This window comes from Cervus elaphus, chromosome 12 (assembly GCF_910594005.1).
Source record: "Cervus elaphus chromosome 12, mCerEla1.1, whole genome shotgun sequence".
NCBI lineage: Eukaryota > Metazoa > Chordata > Mammalia > Artiodactyla > Cervidae > Cervus > Cervus elaphus.
The window spans coordinates 1,052,383-1,073,198 of NC_057826.1; the positions used below are offsets into that span (position 1 = coordinate 1,052,383).

At 48.4% G+C, this 20,816-nt stretch overlaps 1 protein-coding gene across 3 annotated transcripts in view; it reads left to right on the plus strand.

Moving 5' to 3' along the window:
• RPS6KA5 (ribosomal protein S6 kinase A5) overlaps window positions 1–20,816 on the plus strand; it is a 186,658-nt gene that overhangs the window by 149,192 nt on the left and 16,650 nt on the right. For all 3 annotated transcript variants that reach the window (XM_043919775.1, XM_043919776.1, XM_043919777.1), the window contains 5 exons: window positions 6,929–7,079; window positions 11,012–11,173; window positions 17,032–17,157; window positions 17,538–17,671; window positions 18,326–18,419. In XM_043919775.1, the coding sequence (XP_043775710.1) occupies window positions 6,929–7,079; window positions 11,012–11,173; window positions 17,032–17,157; window positions 17,538–17,671; window positions 18,326–18,419 (667 nt within the window). The remainder of the gene's footprint in view (window positions 1–6,928; window positions 7,080–11,011; window positions 11,174–17,031; window positions 17,158–17,537; window positions 17,672–18,325; window positions 18,420–20,816) is intronic.

Genomic DNA, 20,816 nt, shown 5'->3' on the forward strand with positions numbered 1-20,816 from the left:
GAGCCTCTCACTTGCCTGGAGCTGCGTAAACCAGGCTAACGAGGCTTGCCTCTCACCTGGGTGTCAGGACGGAGAGGTTCTGCTGGCAGCTCTTCCGCCATCTCCGGCAGGGTTGATTCTATCTCACTTTCTCTGACTTGGACATTTACAAAATATATGCCACGAGATGTTTATGTGGTATTTTATTATCTGTCAGTAAAGTATGTTTTATTCATGTTTCATTGTGCTGTTATAAGCATATTGTTATATAAATTCATGTCTAAGAGTTATCAAAATCATAGTTTAAACAGACTCTAGCTGTGTTGTTTAGGTCAGGGGTTGGCAAACTATAGCCTGCAGGTCAAATCCATTCAGCTCCCTGCTTTTGTGTGACCTGTGAACTAAGAAAAAATGAAAAGGTGAACAATATTTTGTGACATGTGAAAATGATGTGAAGTCTGAGTTTGGTCTCCATCAATAAAGGTTTATTAGAACACGGCATGGGCGTCCATTTACGTGTCCTGTCTGGCTGCCTTTTTGCTGGAGCAGCACTGAGTAGTTGCCCCAGAAGCCATGCAGCTTCCGGAGCCTGAAGAATGTGCTGTCTGGCCTTGTTATTACTTATCTATTATCCATTGCTCAGTAACAAATGACCTCAAAACTTAGGGGCTTAAGACAGCAAACGTTTATAACCTCAGGGTTTCTGTGGATCAGGGATCTGGGCACAACTTAGCTGAGTCCTGAAGTCAGAGTGTTGGCTGGGCTCTCAGTATCTCAGGGCTCACCCGGGAAAGGGTCTGCTTCCAAGTGCTGGTGGTGGTTGCCGGATTCAGTTCCTCTGGGTTGTAGGACTGCGAGCCTCAGTTCCTTGTGGTGGGGGCCCCTGCAGCATGGCAGCGTTGTCAGCGAAGCATGCGGCCTGAGAAGGCAACAGAGAGAGTCTGCTGGGAGGGTGGGAAGGTGGAATGTTCTGTTACCTGATTATGAATGCAGCATCTTCTCATCGTTACTGTATATTTGTGGTTATAATAAAGTCACTAGGTCCAGCCCACAGAAGGCTGTGAATACATGGACAGTGATCGTTGGGGATCTTGGGAGTCTTCCCACCATGTGCCTTTTACAAAAAAGTTTGAGGATCCCTGGTTTAGATAAAAAATTTTTTGTCCTTCCAGTGAGTGTTGGAGCCTGGGCAAGGGTACCAGCCCAAGAATCTCATCTTGTTATTCTTTTTTTTTTTTTTAATACTTGTTCATTTATTTATTTGGCTGCACTGAGTCTTGGTTGCTGCACGTGGGTCTTCGGTCTTTATCGTGGAATACGGGGTCTGTGGTTGCAGCCGGTGGGATCTTTTTTTCTTTTCAGCTGTGGCATGTGGACTCTTAGTTGCGGCATGTGCAGTCTAGTTCCCTGACCAGGGACAGAACCCGGGCCCCTGCATTGAGATCACCAGGGAAATCCTGCACATCATTATTCTTAATTATCCAGCAGACGTGGTCTCAGGAGATACAGGGTAGGTGGGTCAAGAAAGAACTTTGGAACAGGCAGAAGGAAGTGATGGTGTGGGACCGTCCCCCCGGGCAGCCAGCTCCGGGCTCAGTAAAGGTGTGCTCCTGGGGAGTAGCAGACTGAGGGCCCCCGATGCCAGCCTCTGTGCCCAGTCACCCGAGTCATGTCTTTGAATCCTTACAACCCTGAAAGTTAGATCTCAGCATGTGCTGTCCTACAAATGAGGAGCTGCAGGGAGGTGAACTGGGGCTGAGTGCGGAGTGACCAGAAGTGGCTTTGTGCTCTCTCCAGGGTAACACTTGGTTCCACGAGGCTGTGTTCTTTCCTGGTGAGGCAGATGCTTATTACAGGTAAAGGATTTGGAAGGGCTGGCCTGTAGACAGCAGCGGGATTGATTTCAGTCATCTCTAGAGTGTTCAGCGAGTGATTTTTAACTCCTGAGAGGAAAAGAGATAGAAGGACAAAGCTCTTGCCCTAAGAAAACTTGCATGTTATTGGGGAAGATAGGGAATAATTAGATGACAGTTCATGAGAGAGGGTGTTGACTGATGGACGAGTGGTAAGATGAGTGCTGTAGGAATCCAGGGGGTACAGGGCCTTGGGTTTGGGAGCGCCAGGGACGCCCTTCTGATAGAGCCACAGGATGGCCCGGAGCATGGACGAGGGGACAAGCCAGGGCCCGAAGGCTCCGCGGAGTCCTCGCCGGCCTGTGGACGGCTGTCTGTGAGCCTGTGGTTTTGTAAATGAAGTTCATTTTATTATTCCTAATTTAAAAGGAGTGTTGACTGCAGTTTAAAGCATGCATAAAGAGAAAACAGTGATAAGAATACCCAGAGATGAACACGGCTAAAATATTTCCTGTTCATCTTCTTCACCTGAATAATGTGCTCATACCAGAAGTATGACTCCCATTTTGCAGTTTTTGTGTAAGTTTATAAGCATTCTCTAACAACAGGCTCTTCATAAACATGATTTTGTACTGGCTATGTATCATACCATTGAGTAGATACTCCATCATATGCTTTACTGTCTGCTCATGTTGAACAAAAATTCAGAGTAAGTGAAGTGTAGCGGAAAGTCTTTCTAACTCAGGTAGGCACATAAGTGATTCTGTCATTTTGGGACCACTGGGGAACCAGAAAGAGAGAGTCAAGGATGAAGTGGGGAAGACTGTGAACTTACAGACAGCAAATAGAAATAATCAAGCCATCTTTTGCCTTCTGCAAAAAAGTGAAAAAGTTACCTGCAAGCATGGCTCAAGTGGTAAAGAATCAGGTTTGATCCTGGTTTGGGAAGATTCCCCTGGAAGAGGAAATGGCAACCCACTCCAGTATTCTTGCCTGGGAAATCCCATGGACAGAGGAGCCTGGTGGGCTACAGTCCACGGGGTCGCAAAGAGTCGGACATGACTATGCACATGCACATTGATTGAGACTGAGAAAGAAAGATCCTGGTTTAGTAAATGGAGAACAATTAGACATCTATTGATGCAGTAAACATTTGTGGAGGACTTGCTGTGGGCCAAAGCAGTGTTCTTGGCTCCACGAAATAAAGCAGTGAACAAGACTGCTTTTTTAAAAAAGAAAAAAGACAGTGCATACTCCCATTGAACTTACATGTTATTGAGGAGAGATAACTAAGAGATAAACGTGATAGTCTGTAAATTCCATGAGGAAAGTTAAAGAGTGTGGGGAAAGGAGCAGTCTTATGGATGTGGGTGATGGGGTGATGGGCTGAGCATAAGGTCACTGAAAACTTAACTGGGGGAGTTCTCTGTTGTCATGTCTTAGTGAACACACAAACACATATGTAAGCTTCATGGTTTTACTGCTTCCACCATATTCTATTATGGGGAGTTTCAAATATTTGCTACGGTGGACACCCACACACTCACGGCCATGATTCTACCATGAATATTTTACCATCCTTGCTTATGACATATCTACCCACCTCTTCCTCCATCACAGGTTTGATTTTAATCTTGATGTCCTCACCCTTTACTCTGTTAATTCTTCAGCTAATTGGTTGCGGATTTCTTTTACCATAGGGGTTTTCAGAAACTTAAACATACAGGAATCAAAACAACTTTTATATTCATTTATATGTTATTATAGATTTTAATGTTACTTCGTTTGGTGTTTACATGCAATTCCTCACTCCGTTCGGAGTTTATCTGGGTCAGGGTACAAGGTGAGGTCCTTGTTCGTCTCCTTCCCTAAGAGCTGGTTCCCTGGGACATGTGTTAAATCATGCTGGCCTTTCCTATGTTGTTTGGTCGTTTTTAAAAAACAGTGTAAGAAAAAAAAAACTGTAACTTTTTGTATATGCCTGTTTTTCAAATGGTGTCTTCTGTTCACTCGATATAACTGTTAATTTATTTTACCACCATTTCACTTTCACAGTTTCATAATACATTTTAACATGTAGTTAGGCAAATTCTCGCACTATTTTTCAAAATTTTCTTAGCTGTGTTATCACTTATTCTTGCAAATAAATATTAATATTATCCAGATTCTAAAATATCTGATTGAAATTTTAATTCATAGGTATATTCTTTCTTCATTTGAAAACCAGGGATAGTAACCTTTTGACAGGATTGTCGCATGGATGAAATGGCAGTACACGACATGTGAAGCGTTTTGAGGTGCTGTGCTGATTCAGAGCCAGTTCTGATTTTCCAGAGGGCTCTAAGATTCATTTAGAAGCAAGGGAAAACAGTCCTGGGTTATTAACCAGTTGAGACGCCCCAGGACCGCGTGCCCTCACCCGGGGCGCAGTTCCCGTCTCAGGGGTAACTTCACACCTGATGTAACCGCACACCGGATGCTTCACGTCCATCTTGACCCGAGCGTTCCAAGGAGACTGGGTCAGAGGAAGGTAAATCCGAGGTCATCCTCCCACAGGAGGGTTGAGCCTGCCGTCTCCTGCCCTCCCCGCACCCATTTCTGACCCTCTCCTGGACCTCACGGCGTCCCCGCCTTGCTGGGGAGCCTGTCCCACTGCGCTTCCAGCAGTGGTCCTCCCATGGTCTCCAGGGAGGCCGCCGCCTGTCCCGCTTCTCGTGGGGCGGGTCTGCTCCTGCTGCTTCCGGACCTGCTGTCCTCACTCGGGAAAAGGGAGGGTTTGGAGCGATCGCTGTTTGTTCTGCCTGCTCCCTCATCAGCTCTGTCTCCAGCAGGGATTCCTGCAGATTTCTACTCCGTCTCCTCCTGATCTGATGCCCTTCTCACCCACATCTAGCCCTCTCCTCCCCTGCGTGGGGCCCCTCCCCGCCCGTCTCGCGTGTACACGGTACTGTTTGTGTGTCCAGACGGCGGCCCTGAAGTGTGCATGCGTCTCCTGCTCCTCCTTCCAGACTGGGCATCTCACTGGGGCCGTGCCTGTTTTCAGGGCTCACTCCCCTCTCACCAACCCTCTTTCCCTGTGAACCCAGCACGGTCAACAAGACTGACCATTCCTTCCCCCAGCGCCTGGTATGGAGCAGACTTCCCGTAAACGTGGGTGACTTTGGTACAAGAAGTACTGGTGCAGAGTCAGGACCCTCAGAAGGAGTCACCAAGGTGCTTCTGCTACACCTGGTTCACTCAGCAGCAGGGAATCTGGAGCCTCGTCCTTTCACACAAGAAACTTGTGGCTGCAGAAAGGAGAAGGGTGGAGAAACGGGCAGGCTAGGTTTGTCTTCCCTGAGGGACGGGGTGCCCACGCTGTATGTCCTTAGAGAGGACCCTCTCTCATGCTGCAGCCCTGACAGACGGGGGGCCATGGGAGAGCAGGAAAGAATCAGAAGGGAAAGGAGCTCGGTGGCAGCTTGCAGGCTCTCTTTGTTGCGGCCAGCGGGCTGGGTCGTTGCTCCGCAGCACGTGGGATCTTGCTTCCCCGACCAGAGATGAGACCTGCACCCCTGCGTTGGGAGAGGACCCTTAACCACTGGACCCCCAGGGAATCCCTCTGCTGCGTTCTGCTTGTTCTTTCAGCAGTGTTCTAGGTTCCCAGGATGGAGTGTTAGATGCAGAATGAGCTTTGAAATGAACAGTGCTGCTGGGATGCCTCGTCACCCGTGACCGTCTCCCCGTCACTCCCCAAGCTCACTGCTGCTTGCTGCAGGCCGTCTGTTTCTCGGGGGTTCCTTAGGGGAGGGAGGGGGCAGGGAGGAGCTCGCGTCTGCCTGGCGCTTGCTCCGTTCCGGGGCTGTGCCAGGCACCACGCACCAGGTCCGCACTCATGTCAGAGTGATGCCCGTTTTAGGCAGGTCCTGCTGTTGGGAAAGCAGTTGTGGAAGCTCTGGTAGGAGGACGCTGATGAACTGCTCCAAGGTCACGCAGCCAGTGCTTGAACCTGATCCAGAAGGGCTCTAGAATTCCTGCTCCTATCGCACTGTAACTGTCTCTTTTTGTTCCAAAACATTGTTACTCTTCAGATGCACAACAGGGATCTTTTTCCAACCCAAATAATTAAGAAACTGTTTATCTCCACATGTACTATGTTAAGCTTCCTAATTTCCAGCAACCACTTCCATTATATTTTCCTCATTTAACTGTTGCTCCAGCTCTTAAGAGGGACAGAGGTACATTAGGATTGGATTGGTTTCTTCCGTGACCTTAGAAGAATTTAAAATATTTCATCAAGAAACCTGACTATGTTAATTTTTTTACATGGCCGTACCGTCGGTAACAGCAGAGCCCGCTCCTTCCTGGAGCGGCTCTCGCCTTCCAGGGCTCCCCGGTCTGTTCCGTTGTTGCCAGTAACGAGGAGGATGCTCCGGTCCGTGAAGAACCCCCGGCTCTGATGCCCCTTTTCAGAGTCAAGCCTCGTCCGGCTGGCTTTGCTCCCTGTCTGGGGCTCCCGCCCTCCGCGTCCTGCTGGCACCTTCTGTTCGCTGACATGCGGGGCAGGGGAAGCGAGGCGGGGGTGGTTGGGGTTTCGCTTCTCCTCGCAAACCTGAGTGCTGATTTTCTCTTCTCTGAAATTTATTAAAGTTGCTTCCATTGTGAAAGCTTTCATCATAGAGTCTAGTCCATAGATAGGAGATCTAACCCAATTCAGATGGTAAAGAATCTGCCTATAGTGCAGGAGACCCAGATTCGGTCCCTGGGTTGGGAAGATCCCCTGGAGAACAGATTGGCTACCCACTCCAGTCTTCTTGCCTGAAGAACTCCATGGACAGAGGAGCCTGGTGGGCTGCAGTCCATGGGGTCACAAAGAGTTGGACATGACTGAGTGACTAACACTTCCCATTAGGATTGACATACTGGAAAATAATCCAGTCCTTTTTGTTTCTGCTTCTTTAAGTTTCAGAAATTTTATTTCATAGTATCTCAATTTAAATATTTTTATCTCCATTTTTCACATATAGTTAAATTTCAGAGTGTGTTGCACCATAATTGTTTCTGCAAAGAATATGGTCACTATAACTTCACCCTCTGGTTGTTTTATCTGCCTACAGGAGAATATTAAAGAGCGAGCCTCCGTATCCCCAGGAAATGAGTGCTGTAGCCAGAGACCTGATCCAGCGTCTCCTGATGAAAGATCCCAAGAAGAGACTGGGCTGCGGTCCACGCGACGCAGATGAAATCAAAGAACATCCCTTCTTTCAGGTGAAACACGCTGAGCAGATGGTTTTCTGTGCCCTGCTGTTTTCAGAGTACTTGGCGTTCTTGGTGAAATGAGTGAACATGGGTGTTTCAGCGTCGTTTTCTCTCTGCTTCCATGTGTGTTATCCCTTTTTAAAATGATAGAACCCTTTAAGAAGGATTAGAATTCTACTTGTAAGGACCTAAAAAGTCTTTTTCTCTTTAAATGAAGTGAGAATGGGGAGGATCCTAATAACAATTGGTTTTCTACATATTAATTGGTTAGAGTCTCTAAGTATTGGATTCCATGTGTGATTTGGAAGTTTAGGCATATAGACTGAGGAGACTTTTACTGGATTTTTTAGTCTCAGTTCATGAGCTGTTACTGCCACTGTGTTATGCTTTTTAGATAGTGATTTCATCTCCTCTTTCCCAGGAGAAATCTTAGACAATTCAAAATCGGCCTCCTTCTCAGTTGAATATCTATAATATGTGAAGAATTATTCATTAATTTTCATTGTACTTGAGATGATGCTTTTCTTATTCTGCAAAAGCCTAATGAGACCATTCATTCTACAGAGCACCAACATGTCTGCTCACCCTAATTTGCTCAGTGTAGTAAAAAAAAAAAACAACCATAGTTTTCAGTAACTGGGGAAAAATAGACTGGGTTGGCTAGTTATTTCCATCTAAATACTCAACCTGAAATATAATGACCTTGATTTCTAAAACTCTGAGCTTATGACTTTTAAATAATTTCATAGTATCAAGAAACATGACCTAAATGTTTATGTCCAGAGGGACCATCAGAGTTTTATTTTGCAAACTGAGCTTTTCACATTATCACAAAAATGAATGAAAATATCATGCCAAAACAAAGAAAAAACTACTATAGAGTAAGCTTTCATGCTTAATAGAGAAAAACAAATAGTAATTGAGAATAAGAATTATCTCTTTGTTCTTAAATGCTCAAAAAAGGATACATTTCAGTCTTAGCTGTTTTAAAAAGTATTACTGTACTTCTTATAGAGGTTCGGTAGCATAGTGAGAAATACATTTAGAATAAAATTCTCAGTATGTACATTTCTTAGATTAAAAGGTTAACATTTGAACAAACTATTTCAGATATCTTGTTCAGGAGTTTGGCTCAAAAATTAACAACAAACTGGAAAATTCTTAGAGAGATGGAAATACCAGACCACTTTACCTGTCTCCTAAGAAATGTGTATGCAGGTCAAGAAGCACAGTTAGAACCAGACATAGAACAATAGACCAGTTCAAAATTGCGAAAGGAGTATGTCAAGACTGTATATTGTCACCCTGCTTATTTAACTTCTATGCAGAGTACATCATGCAAAGTGCTGGGCTGGGTAAAGCTCAAGCTGGAATCGAGATTGCCGGGCGGAATATCAATAACCTCAGATATGCAGATGATACAACCTTATGGCAGAAAGCAAAGAGGAACTAAAGATGAAGGTGAAAGAGGAGAGTGAAAAAACTGGCTTAAAACTCAGCATTCAAAAAACTAAGATCATGGCATCCAGTCCCATCACTTCATGGCAAAAAATGGGGAAAAAATGGAAACAGTATTTTCTTGGGCTCCAAAATCACTGCAGACGGTGACTGCAGCCATGAAATTAAAAGATGCTTGCTCCTTGGAAGAAAAGCTATGACCAACCTAAACAGCATATTAAGAAGCAGAGATATCACTTTGCCAGCAAAGGTCTGTCTAGTCAAAGCTATAGTTTTTCCAGTGGTCATGTATGGATGTGAGAGTTGGACCATAAAGAAGGCTGAGTGCTGCAGAATTGGTGCCTCTGAACTGTGGTGTTGGAGAAGACTTTTGAGAGTCCCTTGGACAGCAAAGAGATCCAACCAGTCCATCCTAAAGGAAATAAACCCTGAATATTCATTGGAAGGACTGATACTGAAGCTCCTGTACTTTGGCCACCTGATGCGAAGAACTGACTCATTGGAAAAGACCCTGATGCTGGGAAAGATTGAAGGCAGGAGAAGGGGACGACAGAGGATGAGATGGTTGGATGGCATCACCGACTCGATGGACCTGAATTTGAGCAAACTCCAGGAGGTCGTGAAGGACAGGGAGGCCTGGTGAGCTGCTGTCCCTCGGGTCGCGAAGAGTCAGACACAACTGAGCCACTGAACGACGACTCAGGCAAAATGGCCCAAATCATGTTTTCCTGAAAATCTTTTTCTCCAGGGTTCCCTGTACTTAGGAATATTGCAATAGAGCTTTCATATTCAAGCAATTTTCTGTAGCTTAGAATATTAATTTTAGGTTATTCAATTGCCTTGACTTTGTAAATGACAGGAACACTTCAGGAAAGACCAAAATTCTACTTGCAAAGGCCCAGATGGAGTGGAGGTGGAGAGGGTTGTAATAGCATTCAACTTTCTACATATTAAATGCTCTCCTGCTAACAACAGATGTCTTTAAACTACCCCTTTACTCGAGAAGTTCCTCTTAATACATGTACAGTAGCCAAGCACAGATCATAGCTCGTGATGGAAAACAGTACAGCTGCAGAGGAAGGAACACAAACAAGAAAGTCAAGAGACTGGCCCTGCCACTCGCGGACGTTTCAGTGAAAGGGTCGTCTGATTCCCAGGCTTCAGTCTCCATCTGGGTCAAATAAAGAGGATGAGCTGAAAGACCTTTAAAACCTGTTCCTGCTGAAAAGTCAGTTTCCATCTGGGTCAAATAAAGAGGATGAGCTGAATGATCTTTAAAACCTGTTCCTGCTGAAAAGTTTGAAGATCTGTAATTTAGTGATTGTACCTCCATCGCCTCCACAAGAGGGCACAATAAAAACATTTTATGTTGATTATACTTACTGAATGTCATCAACAAACTGCAAGTTTCATGCTCTACCGTCTCCGAAATCAGTATGCAGCTTACAATGGGCAGAATTTTGCTATTCTAATTGGTCATGCTTTTTCTTTCTTAATGGTACGTAAAGTAAGGATGTATCTTACTATCAAGGATGACATCTTGGATTATAGGAGAAATATATTGATATTATATATTTTTAATATGGAATACATTGATACTATATGTGTGTGTGTGTGTATATATATATAAAACTGGGATTCAGTTCAATAAGTATTATCAGAGATTTTTTTAAGTGACAGAAGGAGAACAACCACAAAAAAGAACAGAGGGTTGAATTTGAATCATATAAGAGTGCAGTTTATCAGTTAGTGAAGTGCATGGGTGTGAAGGAGGCCTGGATTATCCCATGGGGGAGAGAATAGGCAGTGTTGAAACCCTTAAATACAGTTGAATGAGAAAAGAATGGTTACACAATTTCCTACGGTCACAGTATGGTTTAGACTTACAGACATGAATTAGAGTTTATTTTCTAATCTGTCTAGATGGCCAGGAGGAAAGCTAGTTAGCACTGCCTCTTGAAAATAGGGCTGTTCCTTTAGAGTTAATAGTCACATCCATTTTAAAGCCCTTTATTACAATCTAGGTTTGGCTTAAATGCCTTTCTCGGGGCACATGACAGAGTAATTCTTGATATCCCCAGGGTGAACTGGGGTGTCCTGGTGCCCCCTAGTGGCCAGGATGAGACCCCATGGCAGTGGGATGGACAGCGGTCCCACCTTTCAGTCCCGGCGTCGGCTGGAGCTGTGAACTGCGGTCAAAAAACAGCTGAGCTAGTCAGTGCCACATCTGAGTCAGTCAGCCTTGAGACATCCAAATGTTTTATAACGATAATATAATAATTTCCACAAACTTATCACACGTATGAAATGCCCCCCCCAAAACATGCTCCTGTTTGTAAAGAAGAAATTGTTTTTAATTGTTGGTTGGAAATATGTGCTTTTCTCTCTCTTGCTCCATGAAAATTACCTACCTTTGTTATTTTTCAAAAATGTATTTCAACTTTGTTGATTTCTACCTTGTACCAATTTTCTTTCTGTTTTAGAAAATAAACTGGGATGATTTAGCTGCCAAAAAAGTGCCCGCACCCTTCAAGCCAGTCATCCGAGATGAATTAGATGTGAGTAACTTTGCAGAAGAATTCACAGAAATGGACCCCACCTACTCTCCCGCAGCTCTGCCCCAGAGCTCCGAGAGGCTGTTCCAGGTAATTGCGAAGGGCACCCGTGCTTTCAAAGAAAAGATTAATTTTCTCATATGAAATCTTTTTGACATCTTGAAAAATAGGACTCTCTAATCTCTTTAAAATGATTACATACAGAGATATGACAAATCGTTAACTGAAGCTTGTAGTTTGTTAAATAGCAGACATTATTTATGTGTTTTATTTTTTGAGTTCTCTTTATATATTTAATTACTTCTGGCTGCACTGCACAGCACGTGTGATCTTAGTTTCTACACCCCCTGCACTGGACCCCTGAGGAAATCTCTATGTGTTTATTTTTTATGTGAATAACTGTTAGACCTAACACCTGAAGTTTTATTTCTGTTCAGGCTCTTTTGTAGAAAGTGCAGTACTTTACCTCTATTTAAACACAGTATTCTTAATATTGTATAAACAGTGTTGTCTGATTTTTTATCTTCTGTGAATAATCTGAACTATTTCCCAACTCTTAAAAAAGATTTAGAAAGGATTTTATACTTAGGAAAGTATCTTTTCTCAGACTTCAGATAAAATATTCCTACTATTAATGACATTGTAGCTTCATTTCTTTGATTCCCAGAAGCATCCCAATATTACCTGTCTCTGGACACAGGCTTGCCCTTGGCTGGGCACAGTGCAGATGGGAGAAATGTTTCTTGAGTGTTCTCGCTTGAGCTAATTATCATCCATCATTGTACAGATGGTCCCCAGTTTACAGTGGTTCAGCTTAGGGTTTTTTGACTTTATGGTGGTACAAAAGTGATCCACGTTTGATACAAACTACACTTTGAAGTTTGCTGTTTCCTGGAATGAGGGTGCGAAGTAGGATCCATTCTCAGTAATGGGGGCTGCCGTGAGCCCCTGTTCCCAGGCAGCCCCATGGTCCTGTGGTGACCAGCCCGTGCAGCCAGCATCCAGAGACACCGTGACTGTGAGCAGGCAGTGCAGTCAGCGTCCAGAGACACCGTGACTGTGAGCAGCCCATGCAGCCAGCGTCCAGAGACACCGTGACTGTGAGCAGGCAGTGCAGTCAGCGTCCAGAGACACCGTGACTGTGAGCAGCCCATGCAGCCAGCGTCCAGAGACAGCGTGACTGTGAGCAGGCAGTGCAGTCAGCGTCCAGAGACACAGTGACTGTGAGCAGGCAGTGCAGTCAGCGTCCAGAGACACCGTGACTGAGCAGGCAGTGCAGTCAGCGTCCAGAGACACCGTGACTGTGAGCAGGCAGTGCAGTCAGCGTCCAGAGACACCGTGACTGTGAGCAGGCAGTGCAGTCAGCGTCCAGAGACACCGTGACTGAGCAGGCAGTGCAGTCAGCGTCCAGAGACACCGTGACTGTGAGCAGCCTGTGCAGCCAGCGTCCAGAGACACGGTGACTGTGAGCAGGCAGTGCAGTCAGCGTCCAGAGACACCGTGACTGTGAGCAGGCAGTGCAGTCAGCGTCCAGAGACACCGTGACTGTGAGCAGCCCGTGCAGTCAGCGTCCAGAGACACCGTGACTGTGAGCAGGCAGTGCAGCCAGCGTCCAGAGACACCGTGACTGTGAGCAGACCGTGCAGTCAGCGTCCAGAGACACCGTGACTGAGCAGGCAGTGCAGTCAGCGTCCAGAGACACCGTGACTGAGCAGGCAGTGCAGCCAGCGTCCAGAGACACCGTGACTGTGAGCAGCCTGTGCAGCCAGCGTCCAGAGACACGGTGACTGTGAGCAGGCAGTGCAGTCAGCGTCCAGAGACACCATGACTGTGAGCAGACCATGCAGCCAGCATCCAGAGACACCGTGACTGTGAGCAGGCAGTGCAGTCAGCGTCCAGAGACACCGTGACTGAGCAGGCAGTGCAGTCAGCGTCCAGAGACACCGTGACTGTGAGCAGGCAGTGCAGTCAGCGTCCAGAGACACCGTGACTGTGAGCAGGCAGTGCAGTCAGCGTCCAGAGACACCGTGACTGAGCAGGCAGTGCAGTCAGTGTCCAGAGACACCGTGACTGTGAGCAGGCAGTGCAGTCAGCGTCCAGAGACACCGTGACTGAGCAGGCAGTGCAGTCAGCGTCCAGAGACACCGTGACTGAGCAGGCAGTGCAGTCAGCGTCCAGAGACACCGTGACTGAGCAGGCAGTGCAGTCAGCGTCCAGAGACACCGTGACTGAGCAGGCAGTGCAGTCAGCATCCAGAGACACTGTGACTGTGAGCAGCCCATGCAGCCAGCGTCCAGAGACACCGTGACTGTGAGCAGGCAGTGCAGTCAGTGTCCAGAGACACCGTGACTGTGAGCAGGCAGTGCAGTCAGCGTCCAGAGACACCGTGACTGTGAGCAGCCCATGCAGCCAGCGTCCAGAGACACCGTGACTGAGCAGGCAGTGCAGTCAGCGTCCAGAGACACCGTGACTGAGCAGGCAGTGCAGTCAGCATCCAGAGACACCGTGACTGAGCAGGCAGTGCAGTCAGCGTCCAGAGACACCGTGACTGAGCAGGCAGTGCAGCCAGCGTCCAGAGACACCGTGACTGTGAGCAGGCAGTGCAGTCAGCGTCCAGAGACACCGTGACTGAGCAGGCAGTGCAGTCAGCGTCCAGAGACACCGTGACTGAGCAGGCAGTGCAGTCAGCGTCCAGAGACACCGTGACTGAGCAGGCAGTGCAGTCAGCGTCCAGAGACACCGTGACTGAGCAGGCAGTGCAGTCAGCATCCAGAGACACTGTGACTGTGAGCAGCCCATGCAGCCAGCGTCCAGAGACACCGTGACTGAGCAGGCAGTGCAGTCAGTGTCCAGAGACACCGTGACTGTGAGCAGGCAGTGCAGTCAGCGTCCAGAGACACCGTGACTGTGAGCAGGCAGTGCAGTCAGCGTCCAGAGACACCGTGACTGTGAGCAGCCTGTGCAGCCAGCGTCCAGAGACACCGTGACTGTGAGCAGGCCGTGCAGCCAGCGTCCAGAGACACCATGACTGAGCAGGCAGTGCAGTCAGCGTCCAGAGACACCGTGACTGAGCAGGCAGTGCAGTCAGCGTCCAGAGACACCGTGACTGTGAGCAGGCAGTGCAGTCAGCGTCCAGAGACACCGTGACTGAGCAGGCAGTGCAGTCAGCGTCCAGAGACACCGTGACTGTGAGCAGGCAGTGCAGTCAGCGTCCAGAGACACCGTGACTGTGAGCAGGCAGTGCAGTCAGCGTCCAGAGACACCGTGACTGTGAGCAGGCAGTGCAGTCAGCGTCCAGAGACACTGTGACTGTGAGCAGGCAGTGCAGTCAGCGTCCAGAGACACCGTGACTGTGAGCAGGCAGTGCAGCCAGCGTCCAGAGACACCGTGACTGTGAGCAGCCCATGCAGCCAGCGTCCAGAGACACCGTGACTGTGAGCAGGCAGTGCAGTCAGCGTCCAGAGACACCGTGACTGAGCAGGCAGTGCAGTCAGCGTCCAGAGACACCGTGACTGAGCAGGCAGTGCAGTCAGCATCCAGAGACACTGTGACTGTGAGCAGCCCATGCAGCCAGCGTCCAGAGACACCGTGACTGTGAGCAGGCAGTGCAGTCAGCGTCCAGAGACACCGTGACTGTGAGCAGGCAGTGCAGTCAGCGTCCAGAGACACCGTGACTGTGAGCAGGCAGTGCAGTCAGCGTCCAGAGACACCGTGACTGTGAGCAGGCCGTGCAGCCAGCGTCCAGAGACACCGTGACTGAGCAGGCAGTGCAGTCAGCGTCCAGAGACACCGTGACTGAGCAGGCAGTGCAGTCAGCGTCCAGAGACACCGTGACTGTGAGCAGGCAGTGCAGTCAGCGTCCAGAGACACCGTGACTGAGCAGGCAGTGCAGTCAGCGTCCAGAGACACCGTGACTGTGAGCAGGCAGTGCAGTCAGCGTCCAGAGACACCGTGACTGTGCGCAGGCAGTGCAGTCAGCGTCCAGAGACACCGTGACTGTGAGCAGGCAGTGCAGTCAGCGTCCAGAGACACCGTGACTGTGAGCAGGCAGTGCAGTCAGCGTCCAGAGACACCGTGACTGTGAGCAGCCTGTGCAGCCAGCGTCCAGAGACACCGTGACTGTGAGCAGGCAGTGCAGCCAGCGTCCAGAGACACCGTGACTGTGAGCAGCCCATGCAGCCAGCGTCCAGAGACACCGTGACTGTGAGCAGCCTGTGCAGTCAGCGTCCAGAGACACAGCCCATGCAGCCAGCGTCCAGAGACACCGTGACTGTGAGCAGGCACTGCAGCCAGCGTCCAGAGACACCGTGACTGTGAGCAGGCAGTGCAGCCAGCATCCAGAGACACCATGACTGAGCAGGCAGTGCAGTCAGCGTCCAGAGACACCGTGACTGAGCAGGCAGTGCAGCCAGCGTCCAGAGACACCGTGACTGTGAGCAGGCAGTGCAGTCAGCGTCCAGAGACACCGTGACTGAGCAGGCAGTGCAGTCAGCATCCAGAGACACTGTGACTGTGAGCAGCCCATGCAGCCAGCGTCCAGAGACACCGTGACTGAGCAGGCAGTGCAGTCAGCGTCCAGAGACACCGTGACTGAGCAGGCAGTGCAGTCAGCGTCCAGAGACACCGTGACTGTGAGCAGGCAGTGCAGCCAGCGTCCAGAGACACCGTGACTGTGAGCAGGCAGTGCAGTCAGCGTCCAGAGACACCGTGACTGTGAGCAGGCAGTGCAGTCAGCGTCCAGAGACACCGTGACTGAGCAGGCAGTGCAGTCAGCGTCCAGAGACACCGTGACTGAGCAGGCAGTGCAGTCAGCGTCCAGAGACACCGTGACTGTGAGCAGCCCATGCAGCCAGCGTCCAGAGACACGGTGACTGTGAGCAGGCAGTGCAGCCAGCGTCCAGAGACACCGTGACTGTGAGCAGCCCGTGCAGCCAGCGTCCAGAGACACCGTGACTGTGAGCAGCCCGTGCAGTTGCTCTGGACACACAGCGTTGCGTTTCACACTCAGCGCGGCCGTCAGTAACTGACATGAGACAGTCAACACTTCCTGTAAAGCAGACTTTGTGTTAGATGATTTTACCCAACTAGTTTATGTGAGTGTTCTGAGCACGGTTAAAGTAGGCCAGCCTAAGCTATGATGTTAGGCAGGTTAGGTGTGTCAAATGCATTTTCAACTTGTAATATTTTCAATTTATGGTGAATTTATCAGGACAGAACCCCAGTGTAAGTCATAGAAGAGCTGTACCATTTTTGGTTCGGCACATCATTCTGCTGTTTGATTTTATTGCTTTTCAATTTCAAATTGCTTCCCCGGTGGCTCAGCAGGTAAAGGATCCACCTGCAGTCCAGGAGATACAGGAGATCTGGGTTTGATCCCTGGGTCAGGAGGGTCCCCTGCAGAAGGAATGGCAACCCACTCCAGTATTCTTGCCTGGAGAATCCCATGGACAGAGGAGCCAATTGCTGACTTAGAAGCTAACTGGAATGAAACTTGCTATTTTGCTAGTTTGAAAACCAGTAGCATTTCAATCACATTTTAGTTCCTTAACTATACCTTTTTTGAGAAGTTAGTTGTGTTTATAAGCAAATTTTTATCAGCAGTGCAAAAGAAATGTAGCTGTAGGGAAGAAGTGTTTCTCTGCCTTTCATTCTGAATCGGCGAGTCGGTGAGTTCTACCAGAAGATGGCATTACCGCCTTCTGAGAAGCATCATCCTATTGATTTGAAATGACCTTGGGTTTTGGATTGCAAATAAAGTTAAAACTAGATTTGTCCTAACACAAATCTGAATATTTTTCATTCTTTTTTTTTTTTTTTGGCCATGCCACGTGGCATGTGGGATCTTAGTTCCTCAGCCAGGGACAGAACCCACAGCCTCGGCAGTGAAAGCATCGAGTCAGAGGAGAGAAAATGGTTACTTACTTTGTTTACTTTTCTTTTTTCTTAAGGGCTATTCCTTTGTTGCCCCTTCCATCCTCTTCAAGCGTAATGCAGCTGTCATGGACCCCCTTCAGTTTCACATGGGAGTTGACCGCCCCGGAGAGACGCACGTTGCAAGGAGCGCGATGCTGAAGGTACAACCGCGCGGTGGTTAAGTGACCTGTTCGCGGTTTAAAGGCCCGCGCTAGTCGTGTTTCTCAAGTCCTGCAAATGTAGTAGACTTTCCATTTGACTCAAACCTAATTTTAAAAAGGGAATAAATGGAAATAGCGATATTTGCCCTAGAAAATTCCCAGCGTCCATTTGAAGGAGCGCCTTTTTTACAGCAGTAGAAAATGGTGCATTTACATAAGTGATAGAAATGTTAGAAGTGAGCTAATGATGAATTTTTAAAGATTATAAATGTGTTCCAGTCCTGCTTATGAACGTTCATAATGTTCTGTTACTCAGCAATTCTATCTGTCCCTGTGTGTGCCTGACATTTTCTTGTTAAATGGTGCTGGTTTCTTATCAGGAGTCTCCATTCTACCAACACTATGACCTAGATCTGAAGGACACACCACTGGGAGAAGGAAGTTTTTCAATCTGCCGAAAGTGTGTTCACAAAAAAAGTAACCAAGCATTCGCAGTCAAAATAATCAGCAAAAGGTACGCCCTTTTCTCATATATTCGTTCTAGTGGATGGGTTCTCTAAGATCTTTATTGAAAAGGAAAGTAACAGTATGTTGTAAGGTTTTTAACCAAGGTTTTAGCCATTCAGCTCATCAGTTGATCCATTATACTTCTAGCTCTGAGACAGTAATCCACTTTAGACATAAATCATAGTGTGATACGCTTTTGAGGTTATTACGAGAAGACTTTCTTGTGGCAGTGTTATTTAAACAGACTTGCTTAGTGAGTTCAGCAGCTGTTGCCATTCCTATTAGGTGTTCTATTTGAAATATTTTGTCTGAAATTATTAATATTTAGCAGTCCACAGGTAGCTTTGAGAACTAGTTGTTTTGGTAACTGACTGTTACCTCCATGATGGTTTATTCTTATTACCAAATTGTCGAGCACATAGGGCATCCATTTCTTCATATGATTAAGCACTTTCCTGACTCGGAAATAATCATTTTTCTCAAGAATAATGCTGTACTTGCTCTGGTGGGTGTATGACTCACTGCTTTATGAAAGCCTCCTTCTGATACTTTGACACTCACATTCTGAATATGCTGTAAGCGAAAACAAAATTAGGGCTGGGGCTGTACTTCCAACAGCCTGATGAAGAGGAGTGTAGACACTGACTGCTTCATCTTTCAGGATGGAAGCCAGCACTCAGAAAGAGGTAACAGCTCTGAGACTCTGCGAAGGACACCCCAATATTGTGAAATTACATGAAGTTTTTCATGATCAGGTATTCGGCTTTTTTTTTTACTGTACATACTAATTCATATGCAAGGTTCTACTTTTCAGCAGTGTTGTCGTTGCTTCTGGCGCAGAGTCAGGGATATGGGGCGTGACGCAGCCATTCCAGAGGTGAAAACCCGCAAACTCTCACGCACCCATCAGCGCCGCCCCCCGGCTTCTCTCGCTCTGTCGAGGTCGTGCAGGGCCTGGGCGGAGGGTGTGGGAGGGCTGCGCTCACTGCGGTCCGGCCGCCGCGCCTCTCAGCTGTTCCCTTCGCCTTCAGCCTGACGCTGTGACTTTGAGAGTGGAACTCAGCCTGAAGCCTCATTGCTCTCCTTTTTATTTAGTTGCTAAGTTGTGTCTGACTCTTTTGTGACCCCGTGGACCGTAGCCTCTCTGTCCATGGCATTCTCCAGGCGCGAACACTGGAGTGGGTTGCCATGCCCTTCTCCAGGGGATCTTCCTGACCCAGGGGTCGAACCCGGGTCTCCTGCATCGGCAGGTGATTCTTTACCGCTCAGCCACCAGGGAAGCCTCCTTAGTGCAAGGTAAAGAGCAAATAGGAAGCAGAAGAGCAAAGAGGCTCCCTTCCCTCTTCTCATTCCAGGGGCTCACACTCCCCCGCGCTGCCCCCTCGCCAGTCCCGCTTTCCGTCAGGACCCTCACTCAGCGCATGTCACTGTGGACACGGGAGGGATGCTCTTGGGCCAGGTCCATGCCTCGTCCTCTGCAGACATCTCTCCGCCAGTCATCTCTCCTCCCGACTGGGCGGGGAGGCACATTTGCACAGAAGACAACATGCGAGGCAGCAGAGCCGAACCCAGGCCTGGGTGTGGTTGGCCCCGGCTTTACCAGTGAAGAAACAGGTTCAGAAGGGCCATGAGTGTTTTCCCACAGTGGGGAAAAAAAAAGAATCATGAGACTTATCCAACCACAGTCACATAGCAAGTCAGTGAAAATCCCGCCGGAGAGCTGGTCTCCGGTTTGGGCTCCCTCCAACGTGCTGCCCTGACGTGCACGTGGTAGGGAAGCTGCGGCCCAGCTCTCTGCCGCACTGAACTCCCCGGAGCGCCGGGGGCTCGCAGGACCCGGCAGGGAGACCCGCGGCGGAGGAGGAGCGAGACTGCGATCGCTGCTGTTCCTTAGCGTGTACCTAACGTGGTCCAGGCATCGCAGCTCTCATTCTACATGCATCGTCTTACTCAGTCCTTACCATGACTCTGTGAAGTGGGAAAAGCAAAACTCACAGAAATGAAGTAATTGGGTCTCCCCATCTCTGAGTGGTCCTTCTGGGATCTGAACCTACACAGTCCAGCTTCAAAGCAGGCTTTTGATCACTGTGTCCTCCTGCCTTAGGGAAGGCAGATGCACTGTCTGGTTTTCATATCAGGTGAGTGAACACCCCAAAAATGACATTGTCCGCTTGCTCCTTGGTGCTTATATCAGAAAAGGAAGACCTCTGAATCAAGGATTGGGGGGACTGGTCTCCCTGCTCCTTCACAGCCTCTGCCTCTTCGGGGTCCCCAACCGCAGTGCAGGAGGTGAGTCCCTGTCCCCTGGGGCTGCTTAGGAGGAGACGGCATGGCTTCCTGTGGAAGACGATTTGCACATCCATCAAGAGCTTGGTGGATGACCTTAGGCACACAGCAACAACCACGGATGCCCCTCCGTGGTTGCACCTGTGCTCTGAGCTACTCCTCCCCCCACAAGACTTTGGATCCGTGACCTTCGGGCCACCATCAGATCTCGGCAATTACACCCCTAATATTGTATTTATGTGACAAATTAACTTTATCATCTGCTGCTGTTATGTTCAAGAGTTACTCGAATAGACACCATCTCATGGGGAACTCCCCTGGTGTACAGTGGTTGAGACCCCATCTTCCAGTGTGGGGGACGAGGCTTGGTCTCTGGCTGGGGCACTGAGATCCCACCTGCTCAGAGCAGCTGAGCCCGCGTGCTGCAGCGAGGGAGGCCCCCACACCCACACGGAGACCCTGCACGGCCAGAGCACCTTCTCATGACGGAATCCTGGATGCACCAGTAGAGATACGCTGTTGTTCTCATATACGGTTGTTGATTACTTGGGTTGTTTTTTCCCCCCATAATGGTGACACAGTTGCCTACATCATGCCACATCCAACACAGTCTGCTTTTCATCTCAAGATCCTTAATCACATCTGAGAAATCCCCTCATCATACAAGGTAGTACCCCTCAGTTCTGGGGGTTAGGATGTAGACATCTTCAAAGGGCTATTATTCAAGCTACCATATACACATTTTCCCCCATTATCTACATTTTTATTGGTAAGGGCACTAAAGTTCATGGAGGTAAAGTAACATCCACTGGGTCATAAGTAAGTTGCAGAAATGGCGTTCAGATGCAGGCTTGACTCTAAAGCCT